At 39.8% G+C, this 16,264-nt stretch overlaps 1 protein-coding gene across 4 annotated transcripts in view; it reads right to left on the bottom strand.

Moving 5' to 3' along the window:
* The window catches only part of oxr1a (oxidation resistance 1a), a 157,509-nt gene that overhangs the window by 130,922 nt on the left and 10,323 nt on the right, over positions 1 to 16,264 (bottom strand). For all 4 annotated transcript variants that reach the window (XM_042423225.1, XM_042423222.1, XM_042423221.1 and 1 more), the window contains one exon: positions 13,694 to 13,780. In XM_042423225.1, coding sequence (XP_042279159.1) covers positions 13,694 to 13,710 — 17 coding nt within the window. In that variant the 5' untranslated portion in view covers positions 13,711 to 13,780. The remainder of the gene's footprint in view (positions 1 to 13,693; positions 13,781 to 16,264) is intronic.

Below are 16,264 nucleotides of genomic sequence, written 5' to 3'. Positions count from 1 at the left end.
TGAGCTCAGAGTACATTTATCAAAAAAGCAGAGGCCCTATAACAATAAATTCAGCCACTGCACTTTTCCATGATCACAAAAACGTCACAGCAGTCAGCAAATTGAGTTAGATGCAATGGCAGTGGGAGATAGCCGCAGACGTTGCATATCCGACTCCTAACTGCTGCCTGTTTGAAGCTGTTTTGTCTATTGCTATCTGTCTTTTTTTTAATATTTATTTATTTATTTATTTTCTTAATCTGTCCTAATATAAGATATGGAATAATTCAAACCACAAGGATAAAAGCTCAGACAGAGAAAGACTGCACAGTTACAGAGGCAGACTATCTTTGAAGCGGTGGCTGTTTTTTCCCCCCCAGCATTCTCCCCACAGTGAATTACCATGCTTAACAAACACATCCAACCACCCGGAGGTGCTCTCTCTGCTGCTCTCTGGCTACTGCTGGCCCAATCTGTTTGCATGACATAATACTGTAGCCTCAGAGATAAAGAGAGGAAGAGACAGCAGAACAAGAGAGATGCTGCAGGCGTTGCAAAGAACTGTTATAGTCTAAAATACATAGACATTTTTAAACAAACACCAGTTTTGCTTCCAGTGTTGGAGATGTAAATTTGTATCGTCTTCCTGTGTTGTGATGCCGCTGTTGATGTTTTTGTTGTTTCCCCCTGGTTGAGCAGCGTTTACCCTCTGGATGACATTGAGAGCTTCTGCCGCTGCTGGTGTTTCAATGTGAGTAATGAAATAAAACGTTAATTTGACTCTTCTTCAGTGCTCACCCCAGGTCAGCGATCTCCTGGGGCACCAGCTGCTACACCTAGCTAAGCTGCAAACCATCCATCCAACAGGAGGATGAGGAGAAAGAGAGAATGAAAGGGAGGGAAAGAGACAGACAGAGAGACTGAGTGAGGGGGACAGAGAGGTCAAGAGAAAAAGAGAAGGCCAAAGGTTGACTGTACTCAAATGTAATATAGATATTTATCATACGCCAAGGAATCCAATGTGAGCACGTGCACCTTGGGTTAATGATGTCATCCCCTTTTTGTACTATATCCTCAGAATTGAGTCTTTTTTTCAAGCACACAAAACAAACATTCTCTGGTTCTAGCTTCTCGCTTGTGAGGATACTGCTCTTTTCTAAACTGAAACTAAATGCTTCTGGGTTTTGGACTGTTGGTCAAACAAAGCAAGCAATTTGAAGATGTCACCTTGGGCTTTGTTATTTTATAACATTTTCTTTACCAAATGATTAATCAGTTAATTAAGAAAATAATCAGTAGATTAATCAGTAATGAAAGTTATTGTTAGTTGCAGCCCATGGTCAAAGTTCCAAAACTTGAGGAGAACATACGTAAAAATGCTCCCTGCAAGTCAAAAGTCAGGGCTTCAGCCTGCTCTGAACACTTCACTTGCAATGTTACCGCTACTTCCTCCTCGTGATGACATCAGACTGTTCGCACATGTCCACAAACAGCCGTCCGCTCTGTAGCCTTTGTTGCTAAGGCTGTTGCTAAGGTTGTTCCATGGGTTGTTTCATGGGTTGTTTGCATTGTCCACTTGCAGACTTTCGGATTCGGGTTCAAACAGTACAGATGTATTTGAGAAGTTTCGATTTGAGCAGAGAACAAGAAAATAAATGAAATCAGACTATTATCACGTAGCCTCCGGAGCTGGAGGAAGTTAGCAGTGACGCAGCTTCCAACAGCTGGCCAATCAGAACAGAGTGGGCTCATCTGGAGGGGGGCCTTAAAGAGACAGGAGCTAAAACAGCCTGTTTTAGACAGAGGCTGAACTCAGGGGCTGCATAAAGGGTCGGTATAAGATAAATAAATTGATGATGAGTTTTTTGAACTGTAAATCATGCAAAGATATTCCAGTAGAGCCCTAAAATAAAATTATAGACCTGAAAATGTGCGTTATATGTTCCCTTTAATGTTTTTTTTTTTTTAATGCAATCCAAATTGTCTTCATGCAGACAGAACAAACAATATGACCATATGCCCATATGTTACTACATGGAGCGCAAAATGTAAGAATAATCAATCAAGCTCTTTGGATGACCTTTGAACAAATTAAAAAAAAAAAATAAAAACAAATTAATACAACTAATATACAGCTCACCCTAGCTAGATGTAGCCTGTGTGCAAGCCATTTTTTCCACTTCAAGCACTGTGAGCAAGAGCCAGCTTCAGTCCTGTGTGATCCTCACTAATCCTCACAGTCTGTAGACTCAGTCTGTTCATGATGAAGTCATTACTGATAAAAACAAACTGTCCGGCTCATGTATGATTCCATAGTTTGGCGTGACAATAAATCTGCCACAATCAGAAAATATGAAGCTTTTTTTTTTCACTCTCTGCCTCGACTGCTGCTACGTTAGATGTATGATGTTAGAGCAGGTAGCACAAGATACAAGACCTCCTGCAGGAAGGTATTGAGAGCGTATGTCTCGTAAAAGCATGAATCCCTTGTTTTACAGTGTTAAACAAAGCCATAACTTTGGCTAACATAGGTGATAAATCATAGTCTCTGCAGTCTTTTTAAGGGTGACAGGGATTTTCTGCTGAAGTTTTCTGGCGTTGACAGCTAACTCAGTTTTTCTGTGACACTACAAATTTGCAGTGTTACATTTGCTTCCTAGGGAACATAGGTGCTTTTGACATTCGTCCTCATCATCTTTGAATCTGCTTCTACACAGCATACTGCACAACTTTTTACAGTAGAAGCACATTGTAACTGTCAGAACCGGGGGTGGACACATTTATGATGTTGAATATATATGAAGCTTTTTCTTTCACCGCATTTTACACCTCTGTCTCTCACATACATCAGATTTATTCACGATGGTGTCCTGACCCTCTCTTTTTGTTGATACAGCTCAGGGGGAAATTGGAAGTGCTTAGTTACATGCAAGGGATCACAGCACTAATGCAAACATGGCAGAATCGACACATAAAAATGAGATTGCATGGCAGCCAGAATCAAGATTGTGATCTTAATATGATTCATCACACAGCCCTACTGTATGCACTCAACACACAACCAAAATATGTAACCAATGAGATGCATTCACAGCTCTCGGATATGAATACATAAGAGCAGCAGAAATGTTAACATTATGAAACATACACAGCTCATGAAGTGTTTATTCTGGGGTTAAGCCGTCACCACTCCATTTAAATGGAGAGCTGGCAGTTCTATAACCCCCCCAGTCATTCTATCTCTCATCTGGCCACAAGTGATGAAAGCACTAATCTAATCGAGAAAGCCACACACAAACCCGCTGCATATCTCACTTCGTGGATTAACAGAGCGGGATGGGAGAGGGATGAAAAATAAGGTGAGTCAGGGGACAAGCACAAATTTGTCAAGAAACCTCCCCAATTCTTGGGAGTGGTGCAGCTAGGCTTCCTACCCCCAGCAGTGGTGAAAACTCATCTTTGAAGTTGGAAACGGAGCCTGGAACGTAATCCGGTAAAATATAGTTCTAAATAAAGCTTCATTAAAATTTCAATAGCTGGTGCCAATGGCCTGCAGGCTCACTTTCACCAATTTCACTAGGTGACATCCAACCTCTGTGCATTGATCTGATATGTGAAGAATACATTTCGACTAAGTACAGGCTCCTGACGATATGTACAGTGTTTTTTTTGTTTTGCAAAAAACAACACTCACTGAGGAGCTTCAGTTCAGCTACAACAGTAAAATTCAAAAAATCAAAACACTTTATTCTCTTATAAAGCTACAACATGCACTAATACACATTTTAAAATAACAACTATAGGCATGTGTGTTACATCATCAGTCATAAATCCTGCTTCTGGGGTGTATAACATTTGTTGTTGTGCTGCTGTCAAGCTCAGAAAGGTCACAGCAACAGCAGGAGACAGCAGTAACAAATTCGTGACCAGTGGGCAAACCTGTTCAAAACCACTGAACATTTCTGTTGCTTCTTTTTTTCTTAGAGATTTATAGCCTCCAGCTAGAAGTGGACATCTCTAGATTGTAGCAGACAGCTCATCAAATTGAGTGACAAGTGCTGGGATGTGAGGGTAGTGAGACTAATAACACCATATCTACCTCACAGAAAAAACATGCATATAACATACCTTGGTTGCTATATGCTTATGTTTTGGTTTATGTGATGCAGAGGATCCTTTGGGTGGAGCTACACCCCAATCACCAACCACTCACTTTGATTACCCAGTGCAAGTCAAAGCAGGGTGCAATATGTTTTGAATACTGGGCGTACTCAGAACAATCCCTTATGATACACATGCTGTAAACATTAACTATATTCATCCTGATAAAGCATCAATACAAGCACTGTGTTACAGATGTGTTACCCCAATTTTCAAAGTTGACAGCAAGCAACAACAACAAAAAAGCTACAAAACAGAGCTTGCTGAATCTCAGGGACTTATGCTTGACATTTCTGGGCTAGATGTGGTGAACAAAAACTGTTTCAGAGGTGAGAAATAACAGTCATATATGAAATACAGACAGTAAAATGCTAAGCTAATGTTTAAAGCTGTACTTATTAATATTTTTACAATAGCAATGGATCAAGTGGCTATGTGTAATATGAAAGAGGTTGCTCGTAGTGACGAACCCACAGAAAATTAATGCCAATCTTTGCAGTTCCCCTCAACTCTGCAAAGTGTTTTGGTGTCTTTTAGCTCATTGCTTTGATTTTCAGTCCCAAAAACACATTTCCAGCAACAGCATGCATATGCTTTCAATGCACTGTACACCTGCTGCCCAGCAGTAAACAGACAAAGTTAGCAACTAACTGGTGAACATATTGGCGCATTTAGTAGCTTAAATAGGCTGGTGGAGACCAAAAACAGAGCTAAAAAGGAGAGTGAATATTGGACTTACATTCGTCAGGTGGCCAGAAACACAACTCCAAATCAATGCTTATGTTTTACTGTGTCTGCTGGATGTGTAAGTAAGTATGGGAAATATTTGATATGTCAATGTTTTACTTTGTTCTGCTGCCCCCAAGTGGCCAAGAAAGCAATTAATGCAGTTTAAGGGTACTGGTTTTCAGAGAGGTTCATCTAAATATTATTTTAACTTCACAGTGAATGATAATGAATGTTGATATGTAAAGCAAGCTAGGGTAGTGCAAAAATACAAATGGTCTCTTGCTTGTGTAGTGCTAAATAATTTCCTCTCATTTAGAGGTAGCATCTTTTAAAACATCACCAGTGTCTACTCAGGTTTGAGGGTGGCTGTGAGTTCTTTTGTTCCCCATGCTTAAGGACAAAGCTACTCTCATAACCTTTCCTGTTTCCCCACGTAACTCCAAACCACACATCAGATAGAAGCACAAAACACATCAGTGGGGTAGATTTGCATGGAGGTCACCACTGTATTTCCCAGATTTACAGACTGAATAAGGCCAGGTCTGCTTCTGTAACCATCAGAACAGAAAGAGCACCAATCTGAACTTTAATTTTGTGTAGAGCACAAGAATACAAACCGTTGTCAAAGTTGCTAGAGTGCACTTGAAACAGACCACGGCCATGCGTTTTAGACACCCATGACGTACAACTGCTGTTGTTATGGCAGTGGCGTGTGTGCTAGTGATGATTACACTAGGACAGCATTTTAACACTGACAGCTTCAGAGAGCCTCATCTTGTTTTAGACAGTGTCCACATACACAGCTTCACAATGTTGTTCAGTCCGGCAGCTGTAATGCTCAGCTGGTGATCTGCATGTCAGGAGCTAGGATTTTATCTCTGGCCACTGATTATTGACCAACACCCTGTTCATCTCCACACCAAAATCACAAACTCATCTTAAATAGCTGGCAAAAATCCATGGAGTGGTTGACTCAGTCAAATCGACCGCCTTCAATCAATGAGAGAAGTTAGAATGAACGATGCTTTCATTATACAGAGAAACTGACTTGTGCAGTTAGAGTGGATAAAGCAATGAGAAGATAAAATCAGATAATACTAAGTGACATTTAATATCAACATTCAATGAAAAGATGATAATGGAATTTAACTCCTGAGAATACACACTTGCACTTTAGCGTGTTTGAATACATGAAGATATGTTCCGGTATACAAAAAGCGACACATTTAAGATCCTTTCCTTCATATCTGTTCAGTTTCACTCCGCTTAGGACCATGAAGAAACAGTAGAATTAATGTGTCCCTTGATGTTTGATACCCCCCTCTTTCCTGTGTCAGCAGAAAGCACTTTCCTCATCATGTTCCTGCAGAGTTTAGCAGTCCTCAGGCTCTATTACTGATGCTGTCACTTCCTATGTCCTGGACCTGCTGCATCGAAGGCTGGCTGATCAAAATGCTGCTGCCGTCTGCACCATTTAACTAGGCGGGTGTGTAGGTACAGACTAACTTGGACATCCCCCGCAGTGAGACTGATTATATCCACATTGCTCATGCAGGCTCGTATGGTAGCCTCTCGTCCACTCTCGGAGTGTTCTCAGCAGTATTGCTCGTTAGAACTAAGGATCCAACAGCACATGGCGTCTGACGGCATCAATTTATGAAGTTCAGTTATTTGTGATGAAGAGCTCTTTAAATGTATTTACAGTCTCCACAGTTTTCTAATGATGTCTATGGCCATACCGTTAGAATGTATGTTGTGAGCATGTGTGTGTTGCATGTAGTTGAAGAGAGTAATACTGAAAGAGAGTTCTTACTAAGTTTGACTCTTGAAGAATCCAAAGCCACTTACTCAAAAGACATCATGGGCCTTATTTTAACTGTGCAAGTGCAATGAAAAGCGCAGCGAGGTACGTCTCAGGCACACAGACAGTGTGGGCATCTTCAGGCGTACCTGCTGTTTTGGTTCATGTATGTGCAGCAGCGCAACACGCAAAAGGGCTGGATGAAGGTGAATATAGATCAGTGGATGTGGTGATTATTAAATACTCTTTCAGCCAGTCACATCTGGCTTTCATAGTTCTGAAGGAGTGTGTCAGGTGTGCCAATCACAGTTAAACATGATAAGCTGTGTCTGGATGGTTCGGAGTGCCACAACATGAACACACATCACCACAAATCTGCAGCCAAAGATGGAGTAGGATTTTTTCATCAGGTAGTTACTAATAAAAGAAATTTAAAAAATATTTTTGGTGAAGCCATTTATATGACTGCATCAGACCGACGCTATTTCAGCCACAGTACTAATGTATCTCATCTTGTAAATGGTTGCATAATTTAGTAATTAATGTTATACAACAGCGTTTGCACTGTAATGTGTTTCATTTTTTAAACATGAACTACTTTTGCTGAAAAGAAAGCTGTAGAAGAGGCTATGATGAGCCCAAAAAGGCAAAATATCTTATCATAACCAACCAGTCTGATGCATGTAGAGGTGTGTGTGGTTATTCTGTAGCAGCCTGGTGACATCTGGTGATTTAAAGAAGGTAAACACAGTGAACGGCTGTGCGTAACGGCACCACGCTCTGGCGCAGCACTTTTCAGAGGCTGTGGATTTATCAACATATCAGTCCTCCTGCCTTCAGATGCTGCAGGGATTTAATGACCTGAAGGAGAAGCTTTTCATACAGTATAAAGCAGTTGTGGACAACAGATACTTTAAGAATCACCCACATTCATTTAAAGTTTAATGCAGACTGATTTACTGACTTTCGTGCTTTAACCTCATTAAATGTTGTTTTGTGTGCCAATTTTGGTTGGAGAGTATTTAATAACGTACTCATATTTAAAGTATTAATCTGTTATTGCAGCACATTTGCAGAAAGTATTTAGTTTGATCTTGTTGATAAAAATCACCAAAGCAGCAGCAAATTGACATTGCGTCAGAAACCGACATGGTTCTGAGACATCTGTTTTCAGTGTCAATATATAGGACCAAATTTCAACCAAAATACAACAACTGTCTTTGCGCTGCTTCATTTGAATGACCCTCCCACTTGTCTGCGCCTTTCCTCCCACCTGTGCACTGTGCGCTGGTCAACAAAATACCACACAGACACACAAAGTGAGTTTCAAGGTCAGGAAAATACTTCTTTGCTCTGTTGGACTTTTAAGTGATGTTGTTGCTGCCAGATCTCGGAAATTACTTTGGTGAGTACAATCACTGATCAGAATGGTGGCCAAAACAACAAAAGTAGGTAAGTAAGTCATATGAAACTGGAACTTCCCTTTAAGTGGCAACAGTGATACAAAGAAGAAATTCTGTTGCTACCGTTATCTGCAGTTTAACACTGTAATTTGATTTTTAATGCACACCCTTTTTTGCAGCCAAGTTAGAATTGAATGCAAAAACTCACTTGGTATTCAACAAAATCAATTGCGTACAGCCCAAGCTGATGTATATTACATTACAAGAAAGTGCAAGACAGATAATGTCTTTCATGCAAGGCTTTCATGCAATGAGACGCACTGTTGCAACACCCCTCAAGGTCGGTCCAAGGAGAGTCAGTGTGCGGCATCGGGATGGCAGCCTGTTCATCATGATTGGATCAGCAGGCCTTCGCAGGGGGTTAACACATCCCAGCATGCACTCTACTCCCTAGACACCATTCTCTTCCCCCTGCATACATAAGTAATCAAGTGCAAGGCCCCTTGATGTCGATCAACAGCTTCTAGCTACAGATAGTTAGATATCCAATTACTCCTTATGAAGGTCAAGATAAGTGGGAGGGTCAATGTCGGATCTCGTATTTTGTTAAGACTGTAATTACTAATGTGTCATTATAAGCTTAACTGCCATGATGAGAATGTGACATATAGATCACTGTATAGATGAGGGCAGAGGTGCAGGTACTTGCACACGTATGTCATCATGGTACAAGAGTATGTCAAGGACATATTGCAGGGACAGAGCGTGTGGTGTGACAGATAATGACAGAGTTTACCTTCTTCATTGTTTGGATTGTTTGTGATGAGTCATCCTGTGAGGCTACCACAGGAACCCATCTTTCCTCAACATCTCTTTACAAAAAGGGGCCAAGCTACAGTGAAACATCAGCTCAACTGCCAAAGATTTGGCAAAAAAAAAGTCTTCAAGTCTTCCATTTTGCCTCTAATGTGTCCAACTCATATTGCAGTAATTTCATTACAGCTCCCACTGAAAGCAATTACTGGTCCAGTCGTGACACCGCAATGCCGACTCTTCAAGATGTCTGCTAGAGCTACTGCTGGCATGACAGTTATTTCCTGTTCCTGTCCCGACAGTTTACAAAAACAGCTGGGAGGAACTAGTTTGAACCAATGACCCAAAATGGGTGACAACCGAGGATGGACATGGAATTACTCTTTTTGACAGTCTTCTCCTCAGCCTGGGAAGATGATGCTGAGTGACTTTGACTGGAAAACATGGGGTCAAACTGAGGTTGTGTTGTGTATTAGAGCTGGAGTTATAAGAGTAGAATTATAAGACTACATGCTCAAATATCTATGCAAGTAAGGGAATTTTAGTAATAATTTTACCAGTGTGTTTTACTTTTTTGGGCATATCCACATAGATGGTATGTAGATTAGGATAGTTATAACAAGAGGACAGGTTGGAATAACCAGTCACAGACAACAGCTGACAACATGGTAACAACATTCCTCTAGGCCTTGAACTGAATCCTTGTCCACCCACACTGGTTCACAAGACTGGAGCCAGGAGCCACGTATGAAACCTTTTTACTTGAAGAAATGACAAGAATAGACATTGAACAAACCTTGAAACACCTGTGCAAAAGTTTCTACAAAACTGCCTAGAGTCAGGAGTATTGAGGGAATAAGCTGTTTACTTACACTGGGTAAAGTTTTTGTAGCTTTGGCTTTTGCACTGATGGTAAAAACTTACTGTTTCTTTGGAAATGAAAATGAAGGAAAATCTTATTACACAATCAGTTTTAAACTGTATTTGATTACATTTCTAAAGCCGCACATGATGTTTTACAATGGAATGGATGATTACAACACGCATTTCTTGTACACTCAGTTTTATTTTCATTACATAACCTGTGTGTCCACTCGCATCACTTGCCCCCCTGGACTACAGCATTTCACATAGGTATGGCGTTGTGCCTGCTGATGGCTATTTGGAGAAACAATTGGCCAATCAGAGCTTCGAATAATCAGCTTTGTAGGCAGAATTAAGAAGGGGGATGTCATTTTCCTAATTAACTAGCTAGCTGCTTAGCCACATCCATGAAAAACAGTGACAGAAAAATGGCCACAAAATTGGCAACAAGCATGCATGCAATTGACATAACTGTACAAGTTGCTATAAGTGGACTTTCAGAAATAACAACGCTTATATCGACCTATTTCTTTAATTGTGAGGAAAAACCTTAAAGCGGTTTATCTATAAGCAATTTCTATTTTTTTTAGGATGATAACTGTATCAAATGACAATGTGTAATGTGAGAGGCTTTTGTGTCAACTGAAAATGATGTTGGCAGGATGTACAAGTTAGTTGCTACTGATTAGTTCAAACATACCAGAACAAAAGAACTCAGTCCCAACAAGAAACTGGCTAACATGAACATGATGTCAGGCTGAAAGAATAAGATGAAACACAATGGCAATTCAGTAATTATTAGTCTAAGGATTAAGGCTGGCTTGTCATTTCCTTTTCTGGACATCTCTGTCTAGAGCATAACATAAATTACACCAACATTCAAAGGAATCATATCTGTTTCTTTTCATGGAGCTGGATTTATGAATAACCCAAATGAAAGCTATGGTGCATCACTTCATAAATGTTCTCATCCAGAATGAAAGACTCAGTTTAACAGCGCTCCAGTTACATTTTAATGACCACATGTAGACACAAACAATCAAGCTGTGGATATGCTGCACTCTCAGCTTATCCATAACAGTAAAACAATTCATATTATTAGAGGAGAGAGCACTAAACAGAGTAAGGAGCAGAGTGCTAATGCTTTGGATTTATTATCCGTGCCTGTGTTCCACACTTCATTCTATTCAAATTAAAGGTAAACTGCTATGTTAAGACGTTTGACTGATTAAATTTTAATGAAAGACTTTTAATTACGCTCTTGCATTGTATGTAGGTGTTGCTGGAGATGACTCGAGGGAACCCAAGAGGAAAACCAATATTAAAAACCCACAGATAAAGCCACAACAGCACATAGCAATCTCTGACAGATACACAGATCTCCTCAACCACTTTATGTTTCGTTCAGCAGTTTAGTGGGAGAAAAATGCTTTGTTTCATATTCAGCAAAAATGTGAATGAGCTTTTTGAGTCTTTGAATTTCAAGATGGCAGCCTATTACAGTCATTTTGAGCGTATCCGTGTCATCGACTGTGCTGACACAGCTCCCTGAAGATGAAGAGCTGGCTTGGTTTAATCATCTTTTCACCCACAGTATGATGATCACACATGCTTCTAGGAGACAGGTGGATGGATGCAGCATTGTGACAGCACTCAGTCCTTATCACATTATAATACCTTAACCTCCTCCTATACCTCGCTTCCCAACAACAGAAACTTTCTCCTGTAAACATATTCCTCTATATTCTTAGTGCTGACATCTCATCCTGACAAAAACCAAATAATTAAAACAAACCTTATGTGTGAGGGTGTGACTATCAACATGCAGGCAAAGAAGCAATCAATATCTTACTAATGCAGTGGCAAGTCTTCTTTGTCAGTGTAAATCACAATTTGACAAGTTAATGTCAGTTTCATCCAACCATCTGGTTCCACCACTGGATTCTGCTGCCATCAGTACAAAAGGTCTTTCACATCTGTATGGGCTTAGCTACAGAGAAAAAGTGTATGTGTGTGTAACATATACTATAGGTGATTGTATCTATGGGTGAACATCTGATATTGCATATATCAGTGGCAGAACAATATAAACTAGAAGTACTGTTGACAGATGTGTAAAAATCAAAATTACTTTTAGAGCACAAGCCTCTGTTTGTGATACAATCAAGATGACTTTCTCTTTAGTCATATCTGGGGACTGCAAGCTGTGTGCCTTTATCTTTCTAACTCTCACACAGAAAATACCTAGATTGCACATACACTTTTAAGCCCTCAGAATAGGTTTAAAGACTGATTTCAATATGTACAGAAATATGGCTAAGATTTTTATACATGAATGGCCTTAACTGACTGTTTGCTAAGCCCCGTCCCCTTTCTTACTGTTGCGACACCTGTGAAATTTTCCTTGTACAGCACATAGGCCCATGCAGTTTACAGTGCTAACAGTGGCAAATTTACCACTCAGAATTCTTTGAGTGGTTTCAAATATTTTTGAAACGATGGGTGCTTGATTTCAGACAGAGATAGAGTTTGGTTCAAGTTACCGGAGTGTAAACTTCCCCAAATTCAATAAACAGCAGGACAGAGCTGCTAGCATTAGCCTACACAGGAGCATTAGCATTAGTCTACAATAGCACACAGGAATGTGCTATTGTGAAGGAAAAATATATATATATTTAACCTGTAACCCCTCAAAAAAATCTAGTTTGAATTGCCTTTGGCCTTGGAACATTTTCTGTAGGTAGTAAAGTACAGTAGTAAAGTAAAGCAGGTTTGCACCTTACTAAATAATAATAATAATAACAACAACAAAATATCAATTTCTTACACTTGAAAATGAAAATGTATTTTGTATATTGTATATGCTGCACTTGCAGACTGACAACTTATTTCCTTTGTAAAAACTATATTTCAAATAGATGTCTTCTACACAATAAAACAGATTTTCTAGACAGTTTGTATTCATTTTTATAAATATCTCAGAATAAAATAGTAAGTAAATGTGTTTTTTTCTCATTAAGCAACAAATAATGAGATGTCACTGTTTTAGTTTCACATTACTTATTGGAAAAATTGCAATCATGCAAGCTACAATTTCTGCACACAGCCTTCCTCCTTAGGCTATATAAAGGCTGTAAAAACAAAAACAAGTTTCACGGCAATAAGCCTGTACATTATAACCATATTGATTCAAAACACAGTGTTCTATTTGAAATCATGCAATTAATTATTCAAGAGGAATTAATTTGTGTTTTCAATGGCAGAGTGAATGGAATGTTCTCAGGAATGTATCAATGGACTCAGATACTCAGATATAAACCAAACCCAAGGTGTAAATTAGTCCACCTAGGATTAAAACAACACGAAAGAAGCAACCATAAGCCTTTTGTTTTGATCCACCTTACACATACTAGATAAGCAATGTGACCACTTCTGCCTCGCAGTCAACATCCAGAAAAGCCACAGCCATAAATGATTTATGCAGACTGTACGCTACCACAAGCCACATTAAAAATACAAAATGTACACACAAGCACAGAGGACTGTAAACTGGGCTTCTTTAACTTCCTACAAGGCTCAATGAAAGTATTTACAATTGTGTTTAAAAGATTCTCAACTGTCCATCTAGTTTGAAATTTAGTAGCTAAAAATATTAATTTATAGATATAGATGCATAAAGGTATGGTGTCTCAAATTATATTATCTACGTACTTCGCCCTGGACAAATAATAGACAAAAATGGCTTTTTTGTGTTGTGATCTGAAATCAACCATCCCCTTTTCCTCACATCAATGTCTTTTCACATCCTAAGTCATCTGTGGAACATAGCTGACCAGAAATGTCAGCTATTATCAACAGAAGCCATTTTAAAATGCCCTGAGATTTCTGACGCTTTTTTTTTTATGAGCAGATAAGAATAGATCAAAAGTGACATTGCGCTGACCTTTTGGTGCTGAACATCTTGGCGGCGTCTTCTTTCTCCTGCTCAGAGGCTTTGGGAGGGTCGAGGCTTGATGTTGACTATTCAAACCTGCAGGAGGCACGTACAGACACACACACACACACCGACACGCACACACATACATACAAAAGCATAAGACAGGGGCAGGGGACAGAAGGAGATAACATTAAGATTTTCAGCATCACAGTCAAGTCGCCCTCAAGTTGTCTGGATGCTTTGGCCAAGATGACCTCAACAACCTCCATTAGCCGGCCTCCAACTGAGCGATTCAAATTGACTGGGCATGGCGGGAGGCAATGAGCAGAGCATAACTCAGCCAACATGACAAAGGCAGTGCAGTCGGAGTCAAATGGCAGTTTTAATAATTATTTGTTTTACCTCGCCACGACAGCACCCATTAAAACAGAATGGAGTTAATTAGTACTGAAGCTCAACTGGAGCAATAAGGAACGTTTGCAATTAAAATGCAATTAAGAAGGGGACCTATATATCTGCTTGCTCTGGCAAACTTGTCACATGCAGGCTATTAAGTAACACAGACACTGAATGGTTAAATCCCCAAACCGGGTCTCTTACTATACAGTGCATCTATGCTATACCTACCACACTGTATAGTGGCTGCGGGTTAGCCTCTGCTCTTTTATGTAAAGGTTATCAGAGACTGTGGAGGAGGAGCTGGAGTAAAAGAAGATAGGGTTCAATAATTAATGCTGAGGTCTATGCAGGCCTCACTTCTCACCCTCTCCTGTCTGTAATGAGATGAGTGGAGGGCCAGAGGGAAGGAGGGAGGGAGGGAGAAGGAGAATGGGGTGATTAAAGCACCCCGCTCGGCCCCATCTACCTTCTTCTCCCCACACCAGTTGGACTCGCGAGCCTGCACATGCATCTCATTTATAACACCTGGAGTATGTTGCCTCTTTCTTACACACTGGCAGGGAGCAGAGGAGAGCTGAACAAGCAAGCGTAAAGGTTAACAAAATAGTGTGACAGTGGAAACATCTGATAATTCATTCAGGTGACATAGAGACGGTGGATGTACTCACTTCTGTAAGTAATCTAAGGAAGTGCAGCAGCCAATTTTGTGGCTTCCATGATTCGCAGAAGATAAGATAACAGCACGCACAAGTGGCAACACAAATGCATTATTATTTCTTCATGTCATGTTTGGCACACTATGTTTTGTAGACAAGAAAATGTTTTAAATACGGGCTACAGTTCGGGTTAATTGTTCTGACGTTGCATTGCTTTCAGGGTATGACGTAAGCTTGATAATGCAATTAGGTGGATTAAGGATTACAGTAGACTCACTTTTAGAGGCCAAACAAAACACACATTTCAGATATGTGTAAAGCCTGCCTTATGCTCCACCAAGGAGAACAACAGTCCGACTTCAACAAAATATAATCTTTGAACTTCACAGATAGTACATCACTTTTAACCAGGTTCCGTTTTTATACATCTGAAACATTTCAGACCACTATAGCAGCAGTGGGACATTAATGAGATGAGAAATAACTCGCCATAAAAGGCTGCAAGTACATGCACAGTGAAAGCCAATTATTATAAAATATTTCATTTCATTAAAGCGAACTGTTTATCTAATCGGAGGGAAAATTCAGAGCCCAGGGAGCACAGAGAGATAATTTCAAAAAGAGTCGCACAATTTCCTTTTTCACTGCTGTTAAAATGTGACTCATCCTCCCATTCGTCACAGTGTTGCAGGGCTTTAAAATGGTTTCACAGAGTGCTTTACCAAACCGAGCACTCAAACCCAGACCCTCAGAAAAATAACAAACCTTCAAGCTTTCAGCATCTATACCAGACCAAAACAAAAACTGAAAATACATTTAGACATTATTTGAGATTATATGAGGCCAGCTTCACCTGCCATTGGGCTTGAGACCAAACCAATAAGCTTCCTTTTAAAGCTATATAGCAGTATAGCAACATAACAGTGAAATGAAAAGAAACCTGAAGCCAACAAAGAAGAGAAAGTCAAAGATACGATTGAAAAGATGCACAAAACATAAATTGAACCCAGCCTGCTGTATAGTCACCCATATTATTGAGTAATACATACATTAAATTGCATTGAGCTAATATTTGATTTCATACATGCGACCTAGCATTTGGATATTGTTTTTATGCTTTTGTCTTTTTATGAACTGTCATGTTCTATTTGGTCAGAAATTGGTTAAAAAAAAAAAAAAAAAAAAAAGAGCTTGTCACTCCGAGCAAGGTTACACCAAGCTACATGCAGCAAGGATTGAGGGGTGACAATAATATCTTCCCACCAGGGGAGCCTATAGGTGGATGCTGAAGTGGAGTAAAAGGAATATGAAATGACAAAAGAACAGCAGCAACGATGGCAGCAAGTGACTGCAGCTGTTACGGCAAACTTCCCAGGTGAGCAGTTTTAAGGGTGTGTTAGATTTACGTTATAGCTAGTAGAGTATGTCATGTGTGAGCACAGCAGAACACTCACATTCTCAGCTTGAGCTAGTTCGCAGGCTTAATGCAACCATGTAACTCAGTAATACATTGGTCATACAA

Source organism: Thunnus maccoyii, chromosome 10 (genome assembly GCF_910596095.1).
Source record: "Thunnus maccoyii chromosome 10, fThuMac1.1, whole genome shotgun sequence".
Classification (NCBI taxonomy): Eukaryota; Metazoa; Chordata; class Actinopteri; order Scombriformes; family Scombridae; genus Thunnus; species Thunnus maccoyii.
Note: the sequence above shows the minus strand (reverse complement) of the source record. Positions and strands in the feature narration are given on the sequence as shown.